Source organism: Hibiscus syriacus, unplaced genomic scaffold (genome assembly GCF_006381635.1).
Source record: "Hibiscus syriacus cultivar Baekdansim isolate YM2019G1 unplaced genomic scaffold, ASM638163v2 tig00112249_pilon, whole genome shotgun sequence".
Lineage (NCBI taxonomy): Eukaryota > Viridiplantae > Streptophyta > Magnoliopsida > Malvales > Malvaceae > Hibiscus > Hibiscus syriacus.
In genome coordinates, this window is record NW_024063281.1 from 194997 (window position 1) to 206074 (window position 11078).

At 31.2% G+C, this 11078-nt stretch overlaps 1 protein-coding gene across 1 annotated transcript; it reads left to right on the top strand.

Annotated features, from left to right (window-relative positions):
• The first annotated feature begins 2191 nt into the window (after positions 1-2191).
• LOC120176502 (synaptotagmin-3-like) lies at positions 2192-6859 on the top strand. Its single transcript, XM_039182930.1, has 13 exons — positions 2192-2327; positions 3846-3944; positions 4045-4095; positions 4171-4294; positions 4541-4659; positions 4747-4848; positions 4939-5013; positions 5151-5227; positions 5340-5589; positions 5682-6056; positions 6150-6278; positions 6359-6499; positions 6753-6859. Exons 1-12 carry the CDS (start codon positions 2217-2219, stop codon positions 6485-6487), a joined length of 1641 nt encoding a protein of 546 aa, XP_039038861.1. The 5' UTR covers positions 2192-2216; the 3' UTR covers positions 6488-6499; positions 6753-6859.
• Positions 6860-11078: the final 4219 nt, after the last annotated feature.

Consider the following 11078-nt stretch of genomic DNA (forward strand, 5'->3'; position numbering starts at 1 on the left):
TTTAATCATTTTTTTAAATCAATTGATACCAAATATTATATCATGAAATTTTCACAATACATTTTTTAAATTTTATTACTTATTTAAAATATTGAATATTTTTCACGAGGCATTTCCACTTTAATTAACTTAACATATTTTCTCATTTTGATAGTGATTTGGACTAATTCAATAAATTAATAATTTATATTTATTTAAGTTTTTTTAAGATTATTGTCATGTGTTTTAAAAATTACAAACAAGCACAAAACAATCGGTCTTCGTGGTAAAAGAATTGTTGTTATTCCTTGAGGACCTGAGTTCGAGCACCATAGACGTCAGGGGTGAGCGTTCAATGTTGAAAAGTTGATAATTATATTTGAACATATATTGCCTTATCCTTATCCCGATTAAAAAAATGCAAACGAAATTAAAATAGTGATAAGTGTTTCATATTTTATTTTTGGGTTAACCACATGGATGATCATTTATGTTTGTATTTTTTTCACTTTTAATCACTGATTTCAAAAAAAAATAAGATATTATCATTTTCGTTTTTATTTAATTAAGATATGGTCACCCTGAGTTAATTGTCGTTAACATCAGTTATATATTTTGATATAATCATGCATTTGATATATGCTATTTACATATTCTCTCAATTTAGTCATACTTTTAATAAATTAAAATAAATTTAATCCTCCAATCAAACGATGCCACATGTCACCATTTGATTGGAGAACTAATTTATTTTAATTTAATATATTTATTTCCACCAATCAAATAGTGGCATGTGTCACTCTCTGATTGAAAGAGAACAAAGAAAAGCAAATTAGGGCAAAAAAGATTCAAACCCTGATCACCTAAAAAACTAAATATATATCTAACCATTAAGCCAAAACGATTTCTTGGTTTAAAGTAGACAACATGGTGTATATGTTATGTATCTTAGTGTATAAACACTTAAATCCATAATATTTTATATATATTAGCTTAAAAATATTTTATATTAACTTATTAAATATATTTTATTATTAACTTAATTTAAAACTATTTTATTTTTATTTTCATATAAAAATATATATTTTATGTTAAAGTTTATTTAAAAGTATGACTAAATTGAGAGAATATGTAAATAAAATGGATCAAATGTGTTATTATACCAATTATCACCTCACATATTCTGCTAATTGTTAATGTCAGTTAACACATGATGACCACATCTTAAGTAAACAATAACGGAAGTGACCATATCTTAATTAAACAAGAATGAAAGTGATCATATCTTATGTTTTTCAAAATCAATGACCAAAAGTGAATAAAACACAAACATAAGTGATCATCAGTGTAGTTAACCCTTTATTTTTAAAAAATTATTACGGTAATATTTTCCGCGATTCTACTAATATTTATAGAAAGAAATCCTTGAGTATCAACGAACCAAATAATTATTTATTTTTATAAGTTTCATATATACCATGTTCTTTTTTAATCTCGAATAAATACAAAATAACATCTAAGATAATTTTTAATCATTTGATAATAAACGTTTATATATTCAAATACAATCACACAAAAATTCATTTTTAGGCTTAACTAGAAAATAATTGTCTAAATTACATCGTTTTTCCTAAATAGGTGTCTAAATTTTTTTCGATTCATCCAAATGCATGACGTTACAAATGTTACCATCTTAGATGTACAGACCACAACAACCCCCGGCTTATCCCCTCGCTTCGTGCTTCCCTTTCAGCCCCCTTTCTTGCTTTCCTTTCCTGTGTAGGTATATGAATTGAAATTAAAATTTTTAAAGTTTTAGGATTTTTTTTAAGTTTTTTAAAAATTGAGTTTTTTTATAATTTTTTTATATTTTTATATTTTTACAAAGGTGACACGTGTTCTTTAACAGCGTCATTTAACATATGTTATGATCGAGACACCTAAAGTGATAACATTTGTAACGTTAAACACTTGGATGAATTGGAAAACATTTGGACACCTATTTTGAAAACATTGTTATAGTTTGGGAACTTATTTTATAATTAAGCCTTTTTTAAAGAGAAAAGTCAAAGTTCGTCCAACGTAAAAGTGTTAAGGTTTTGGCGGTTTCTCTCCTCGTCTTCGTTACGTTTCTGAAAACAATTGTTCTTACTATTTCCCTCATTCGTCCTCAAAGCCATCTCCATTTCTATTCATATTTTTCTGTTCGAAGAAAGCTAATCCAAGCCTGGGGGAAAATGGGATTTCTGAGCACTTTGTTGGGAATCATCGGCTTTGGGATTGGAACTTCCGTTGGACTCCTGGTTGGATTCTTTCTCCTCATTTACTCTAAGCCCAAACCTGTAAAGGTAAGCGGTGAATTCACCTCGCCCTCAAATTTTCTTCTGGGAATTTGTCGATCATGTTCTTTTTCCTTCAATTTCTTGTTGTTTTTATTGAGATTGAATCTGGGTATTTGCTGGTTTCTTCATTGATGTTGTGAAAATGTTAAATTTTGTTTTCCTTTTTCGGTTTCTTCTGCCGTGGTTTAATGCTTTACTGTTACTCGATTAGATATAACAATGCTGCATTATGAGCTTCTTAGTATTTTGTATTGAGGTTTTATATTCCATCTGGGTTTTCATTGATGCCTTTAAACCTCTGATTTCTGCGATCTTCTCACACACACACACACACATATATATATTAGCTATATTATAAAAAAACTTTAAAGTTTTACCTTGAATTAATAACGTAAAATTAGACAGTTGAGATTGACGATAGTAGATGAGAAGATATTTATTGAAAAAAATAAAAGATATAATCTCAACCGTCCATTTTTACTCATCTCACGATCTTAAATTAGTGTAAAAGATATTTGTTCTTGTTTTTTATTCAATGAATATCTTTTTATTTAATATTATTAATTTCAACATTCTATTTTTACTAATCTAATATCTAAAAAAAATGTAAAATTACAAAATTTTACACGATGTGAACTGTTCCTTCATATATATATATATATATTATACAAGTGGAGAATTAAAGGTAGAACCTAAGCCAAGTGATTGTCAAACTCAAGCAATTAGAAGAAAAGTGGGACTTTAATTTCCTTTAGTGCTCAAGAATAATATGTGGCTCTTATTTGTTCTTTAAGGTATAGGACCTAAGCTAATAAGAGAAGTAATTGGAAAATCAATTGGATATGGACCATCTTTAATTTTCTTTCTTTAATGTTATTTCTGGATGATTTCTCAACCATGCTTGCACTTGTTCTGATTTGGTTTTGTCGGTCAATTATATTAATGCAATCGTAATGTAGCAGAATTAGGTAATGAACTATGCCTCTAGATGTTACATTGGTTTCATATATGTTGTAGTTGATGGAGAGATGTGAATTGTCAAGTTAGGATGGAGGATGTGACTTTTCCGATGATTCGGCGATCGTTGGATTTCGTTCGAACGGATAAACTGGGAGATTTTATCCTAAATTCATTAAAGACGTGATGACGGATTCCGAGTTTCGGTTAATGTTTGATTGTGATTGTGTATGCACTTGATCTAATTTTCATTTTCAGTTGATGTTTGATCATATGGTATGGCTGCCTCTAGCTGTTCTGTTGCTGTCATACAGCTCAAGTAGTTGAACAATTATGGATTTAAGATAGGAAAAAGTTTCTCTATTTCTGGTATGGTTTGATGGAAGTTGAAGTACTTCGAAACCGAAAAATTACGGAAGATGTGATGGCGAATTCCGAACTAGAAAACAGAATTCCTCCTGCAATTGTTTTCTTTTATTTGCAGACTAGGCATGCTAGCAGATAGTGATGTTAATTTCCAGCTAATGTATTCTAGTTTTAAGCTCAAAATTGGACCACCTGGTATAGGAACCAATTACGAGGTCGATTTACGAGCTAGATAACGATGCTTTGCTTGATATTCTACCGGATATTCCGTTATGGGTAAAACGTCCCGATTATGAGAGAGTAAGCATTCAAACTTTATGATTGTTTATCTAAGTTCTAAATTACTTGTATTGTTCTTACTCGAGCTGTATATTGATGGTAATTTATTATAACAATGCAGGTGGATTGGCTGAACAAGTTTGTTACCGATATGTGGCCGTACCTCGATAAGGTAGTTTGATGACTTAAAAACAGTTTAGAGATTTTCGATCACGTTATGAACTCAGAGTTTTACTTCAATCTGCAGGCAATTTGTGCACAAATAAAAAGCATTACCGAACCCATGATCGCCGAGTATTTCGGGAAGTTTCAAATAGAAGCCTTCGAGTATGATCATCTAAGTCTGGGAACCATTCCTCCGGAAATTCACGGTAATTCCTTTTCAATATTTACTTTATTCACTGTAATGAGATTCAATGCCGAAGATAGCATCAAACAACGATCTCGGTTACTGAACTAATCCGATATATTAGTGTGATGTAATTGCATTATGATCTTTGACTCGAATAATCATGAATAAGATTGAATTCTTCTGAAAGAAATGGATGTTGATTTGTTCACCAAAATCATATCATAGTACAAGTAAATGATTAAGCACGGGAAATCTCGATTTTCAGGTCTTAAAGTCTCTGAAACAAATGAGAAACAACTAGTCTTGGAACCAGCAGTTCGATGGGCCGGCAATCCGAACATAGTTTTGGCATTGAAGCTGTTGTCGTTCCGAGTCACCCTTCAGGTTAGATGAGTCTAAAGAAAGAATCGAAAGACGAATGTATCTTTTTCTTTCTGTTTTCTTCGGTAGTTTGATTATGATGCTTCGCAGTTGATCGATTTACAAATATTTATGGCACCACGGATTACTTTGAAACCTTTTGTACCTACCTTACCATGTTTTGCAACCGTTGCGGTATCACTCCTCGAGAAGGTTAGTAAAACTTTCCGAACACCGAAAATCGTAAGTATAGATGAATGCTACAATGGTTTTCCGACAATTATATTTGCTATCTGTCTGCAGCCTGATGTAGACTTCGGGATGAACATACTCGGAGGCGATATTATGGCTATACCCGGACTTTATCAGTTTGTCCAGGTACCGTACCGGTAATCTGAAATACGAAAAAAGTATAGGACTTTGTTTGCAGTCTGAATTTAAGACAATTCTGAATTGCTTGTGTACTTGGAATTCTGTTTAAAGAGCAGTTCGCTAACTGATCGAGTTGCCTGCAGAAAACAATTAAACGGCAAGTCGCAAGGCTCTACATCTGGCCGCAAACATTAGAGATGCCGATTCTTGATTCTGCGACGTAAGTTTCTATTATGTATTACATTAGTATCTACTCGTTTTTTTACGGAACTTTCGAGAAATATAACGAGTTTTATATCTATGGCCGTGTTCTCGATTTGATTGTCCTATAGAGTGGCTGTAAAGAAGCCTGTCGGAATACTACATGTAAACGTTGTGCGGGCGCAAAAGCTCATAAAGAAGGATTTACTTGGGACGTCGGACCCTTACGTCAAGTTAAAACTTACCGGAGAGAGCCTGCCGGCAAAGCAAACAACCATCAAGAAGAGGAATTTGAATCCGGAATGGAACGAGAAGTTTAAGCTTATCGTGAAGGACTCCGAGTCTCAAGTTCTTCAGTTGCAAGTCTTCGATTGGGACAAGGTTTTTCGCCTTCTGGGTTACTTCACTATAGAATCAAAACTTTGGATGATAAAAAGAGATTTTATCTAAATAACGATTCAAATTATTTACAGGTCGGTAATCATGATCGGCTCGGAATGCAGTTCGTCCCCCTGAAACATCTTACTCCCTACGAGACGAAGGAATTCAAACTCGATTTGCTGAAGCACACTTATAGTTATGATCCTCGAGATAAGAAACAAAGAGGGAAGATTGTGGTTGAGCTAACGTATGCCCCATTTAGGGAAGATATCATCAAATTAGAAGGGACACAAGACGGATACGGGAGAAAGGAAAGCGGACTCAACGGGGGATATTCCAAAAGCGAAGCCTATAGCGGAGCAGGTCTGCTTTCGGTTCTGGTTCAAGGAGCCGAGGACGTCGAGGGCGAACACCACAACAACCCTTACGCAGTCGTTTTTCTCCGAGGAGAGACGAAAAGGACAAAGGTGAACCTCTGACGGCTGCATTGTGTTTTGTTCGTTTTCCAACTTATTTTCTCAGCTTAACACCGTTCGGCCCAACTGTTCTGGTGTTTTCAGATGATCAAGGGAACCCGGGATCCCGTCTGGAACGAAGAGTTTCACTTCATGCTCGAGGAACCTCCTTTAAACGAGAAGATCCATATCGAAGTCATGAGCAAGCGGACAGGCTTTAGTTTCCGATCGAAGGTACGCATGCATGCGACTGTCTCCCAATTCTCACTGCATCGTTATAACTTCAACGTCTACTTTCATCGTATGCTATGTAGGAACATCTCAAAAATGTCGATATCAATCTTATCGACGTCGTCCATAACGACCGGATAAACCAGAAATACCACCTGATCGATTCGAAGAACGGAGTGATACATGCCGTGATAAAATGGACGACGGCTTGACAAATAGGAAATGAATTACTCCATCTGTCCCATAAAAACGGTCTATTATTGACTTTTTCTTGATCATGTTTTTTTTAAACTTTGACTAATTATTATTTAAATTTTATAAATGATAAAAATATGTTTTAAAAACCTTCAATCAAGTAGTTTTCAAATATATATTTTATAAAATTTAATTATTTAAAATATTTAAAATAACCAATGTCAAAGTTTAAAAATTTTGATTTTTTAAAAGTCATCAAGAGACGGTTTTTATGGGACGGAGGGAGTATAACATATGTAAATTGGTTTTGCAGTAACAATTTAAAGATTTGAGGATAAAATGGATAAAACATGTAATGAGAAATATAGGAAGACGACCTCTGCGAGAGAGAGAGAGATGTATACCATATAAAATTTAAATAATTTAAAATATGTATATTATTTAATAATAATATAAAATGATTTTTTATATTTTATTTAAATTTTTTTATTAATTTAGGATGATTACAAGTGGTAGTATATATTTTAAAGATTCTTAATCATTTGTAATAAATTGTTAAATATTTTGCAGTCGTTGGTGCTCGAACCTAGAATTTTCAGTGATAACAATTTGATCATTTTAAATATATGTATATATATTATTAATATTTTGATTGAAATTTCACATGCAAAAACATAAATTAAAATCGATCAAATTAGAGTATGTAAATTAAAATTATATAATGGTTATTAAATTTATTAAATTATTTCAAAATAGTTATTAAACTTTATTAAATAGTACAAAGTGATCATTATATTTATTTAACTATTACGAAATGATCATTGAACTTATCGAAATTTATCACTAAGGCTGTAGGTTACAGTTAATTCAATCTGTAATTGGAAAGGAGAAGACAAGCCGACTAAGGGTCTAGGGTTAGTTGGGCCAACATTTGTTGTCCTAAATCGGAAGGGGTTTGGGCTTGTGGGATCTTTTGAGTTGGAATCAGGCTTGTTTTGTTTCCTTGATTCGTAAGGTTTTGCTTAGGGATTGATCCATTTGGATTGCCTATTGAGGGGTCATGAGATCGAGTCTTACGGAGGGCATTTCATAATTCGGAGGTCTCCTACGGAAGCTGCTCTCAATCTGATGTTGGGGGCAACCTACTATCCTACCTCCCTCTTACCCCATTATATATGAAAATAAGGGTTAGCTAATTTTATTGAGGGGTCATGTGTCCTTTGCAGTGAGGAGATGGAGACTCGGGATCATTTATTTTTTCAGCGTCAGTTCTCCAAACAAGTTTGGGAGAGGGTGTTGTAGGGTAGTTTTAATGTACAGCAGCCTAATATACGACTAAGTAAATGTATTATCGGAAATGTTAATATTTTTTTTTAATATTTTCGGTAAAGCGTTACCTAAACAGTATTTTTTTCTACCAGAAATGTCACTTTCGCTACCTAATTTCCGGTAGAAAAAAATAACATTTTAGGTAGCGACCAATATTAACATTTCCGGTAAAAAAATAATGTTTTAGGTAGTGTTTAACCGGAAATGTTAAAAAAATATTAACATTTCCGGCAGATCATTTTCTTATCCGTATATTAGGTTGTCAGACCTTAGATATCCGATCAGGTCGGATTTAAAAAAAAATTGGTTCGGGTCGGGGTTTTTTTTTTAATGAAATGTTCGGGTCGGGTTGGGTTTAGGGTGAAAGATACTCGACTCGACCCGAAAAAATATATAATTTTACCTTATATATTTAGGAATAATTACAATAACACACTCTATATGTTATTTTTTTAAAATTAAGTCAATGTTTTTATTTAATAAAAATAATATTTTATTATTATTTCGGATCGAATCTGGTCAATTTTTTAAGTTATATATTAGGTCGGATCGAGTCGGATGAAATATTATTTTGATCGGGTCACGTCGGGTGGGCCAAAAACCCGACCTAACCCAACCCATGCCCATCTCTTGGTGGGATGAGGAATATATATATAGGGATGAGGAATATATATATATATATATATATATATATATATATATATATATAATTTACATTTGATGTGTAAATTCATAAATTATTAATAATTAAAGAGAAGGGTCTTTTATTTGTCCCTCAATCATTAGTCTATATCTTTCTTTTTATCTAATGATGAATTAGTCATCATGCAAAAGCAATTTAGCTCTAACCAATCATCTGTTATCTTTGCAAAATCAATCCCTCTTTAGATTACCTAATTTAATAATGAAGCTAAAAACCCCAATCATTTTCGCTTTAATTTTCAAATTATATGAACCAAAGTTTCCTTCTTCAAGAATAAAATTTTGATATTTTAAATAAATGATAAGTTTAATCTCAAAATCGTTTGAGTTGTATTTTATGGATTATGTCATCGAGCCAGTGTTTGAAACATAAGTCAACGCTTGAAACGGTGCAGGGTGAACCAATAAAATATAATTTTATCATTTTTCAGTCTGTAAATTAACATCAAACTCAGATAACCATCATGTTTTTTTAAACAAATGATAAATTTGAAACATATTAATAGTCAGATGACTATTTTATAACATTTTATAGTTCAGAGACTCAACAAAATAAAAACGTATAGTCAGAGTACCTCTTATATACGGGCTTTACCCCTAATGTATTTAAATTTTTTTAGAAGCAAATAAATAAAAAAAATTGTCATCATTTGAAAAACCTCTGTGATTTTTTTCCTATCCGCACCGTATCAAATAATAATTCAAAATCTTTTGTATTAATTATTTTATTTTTATTATTAGCGGGACAAATTATGGTTCTGGTCCTTTCACTTTGTTCAAACTTATGGTTTAATGCTCAAGTTAATCTCCTAATGTCTTTAATTAGTTCAAATAGTTAGCATGTTAACTATTTGGGTTGAGTTATTTAAGTCTTTCCCCCTTAAAATCACCATTTTCAAGTCATGCTTATAAAGGATTTTCTGTCCACCCGACCCGACCCAAAAATTCTAAATCCTCCACTCGACTTGAACCCGATCTAAAAAATATACACCTTCTACTTGATCAGAATTCGACTTGATTTTTTGAGATAAAATCCGAACCTGATCCGAAATAATATATTTATTAAAAAATATTATTTTTATATAGGGATTTAATTTAAAGAAAATAATATATAGATAGATATATAAGGTAAAATAACAATTTTTTGGGTCTGGTCGGGTCGGGTAATTTTAACACTAATCTCGAACCCGATCCAAACCCAGTTTTTTTTAAATAATCCGACTCGATCAGGGCAAAACCCGTAGTGTTTGGGTCCCATGCCCATCCCTTTTGAAAGTTATGTTTTTAAGAAAATTGATGAAAATAAAAGGACCCAAACCATAATTTAACCTTGTTAATACGTAAAAAGAAGGTTTCGAACTTTTCCAGTTGACTTGTCCTAGATAATGGTAGATGGGAAAGGAATCTTATACCCTTCACAAAGGTCCTTTTATCAAGTGATGCCTTTTTTGCTAATGGATTTCTAAGATTTTATCTTTTTTTTATCACTCAAATTAAAAAAAAATGAATACAATATTTTAAAAAATTGAAAATAATTTTTATTTTTTTATATAATCATATGTATATGATTTATTAGTCGATTAATATAATATATATTTTCCATCTTATTTTTTATTCATAATATTAAAATTCAAACACGTAATTTTATTTTTTTATACATAAAATCTCTTGCTTTGATTGAGAGAGAATAACTCTGTACTAATCTAAAAAAGATTGGGATTCATATTCTTTTTAGAAAGGCTGTCTTTTGAAGGGTGTAAAAGTTAGTGGGAATAGTGAAACTCCACTCAATAACCCTCAATCATTCTTACATTTCTTTATCTAATTTAGATTATTTTTTTTATAATCATCGGTATCTGATTTATTGATAGATTAATCTAAATCGGGTACTATAAAGACGAGGGCGGCCCCCTAACCCAGTTTGATCATTCACAAACGTTAGGATTTAAAACCCTGACCTTGTTTAAAAGATCTAACGTCTCACCTCTTTAAACTAACCGATTGTTGGTAATTTAGATTACTTGTTAAAAATTAATTTATTTTTTAAAATTGAATTAAAATAATAATTTTGTAGTATTTCAAGCCCACAAAATCAAATTGTATTATAAATAAAACCTATTTCAAATTTAATATATAAATATTTTTTGAATAGTATAACGAGATTATAAAGTAATATTTATTCATAATTTTTCTTAATTATTGATAATGATTACACTATGTAGGCATGGTTATTCAAATCAATAATATTTAGGGAAAATATCACTTTCTTTTATCACCGAAGTTACTTGATAGATTCAATAGTTGAAAAAAATTAATATAAGAATAAACTACATTTTATTACTCATCTTTGTTTAATTTTTGTTTTAGTCACTCAAATTTTGAATATATTTTGTTTTAGTCACACTACAATTAAATAATTGATTATGTTATATCATGACATCTATTTTTTTAAATTATGAAAATGCCCAAAAACTTTCTTCATTTTTTTGTGAAAAAAATCCTGAAATCGTTATAACCTAACTTTTCGGTTTCTATTTGATTTTCTGATGTTAAGCATTTCTTCCAAACCTCTACAAT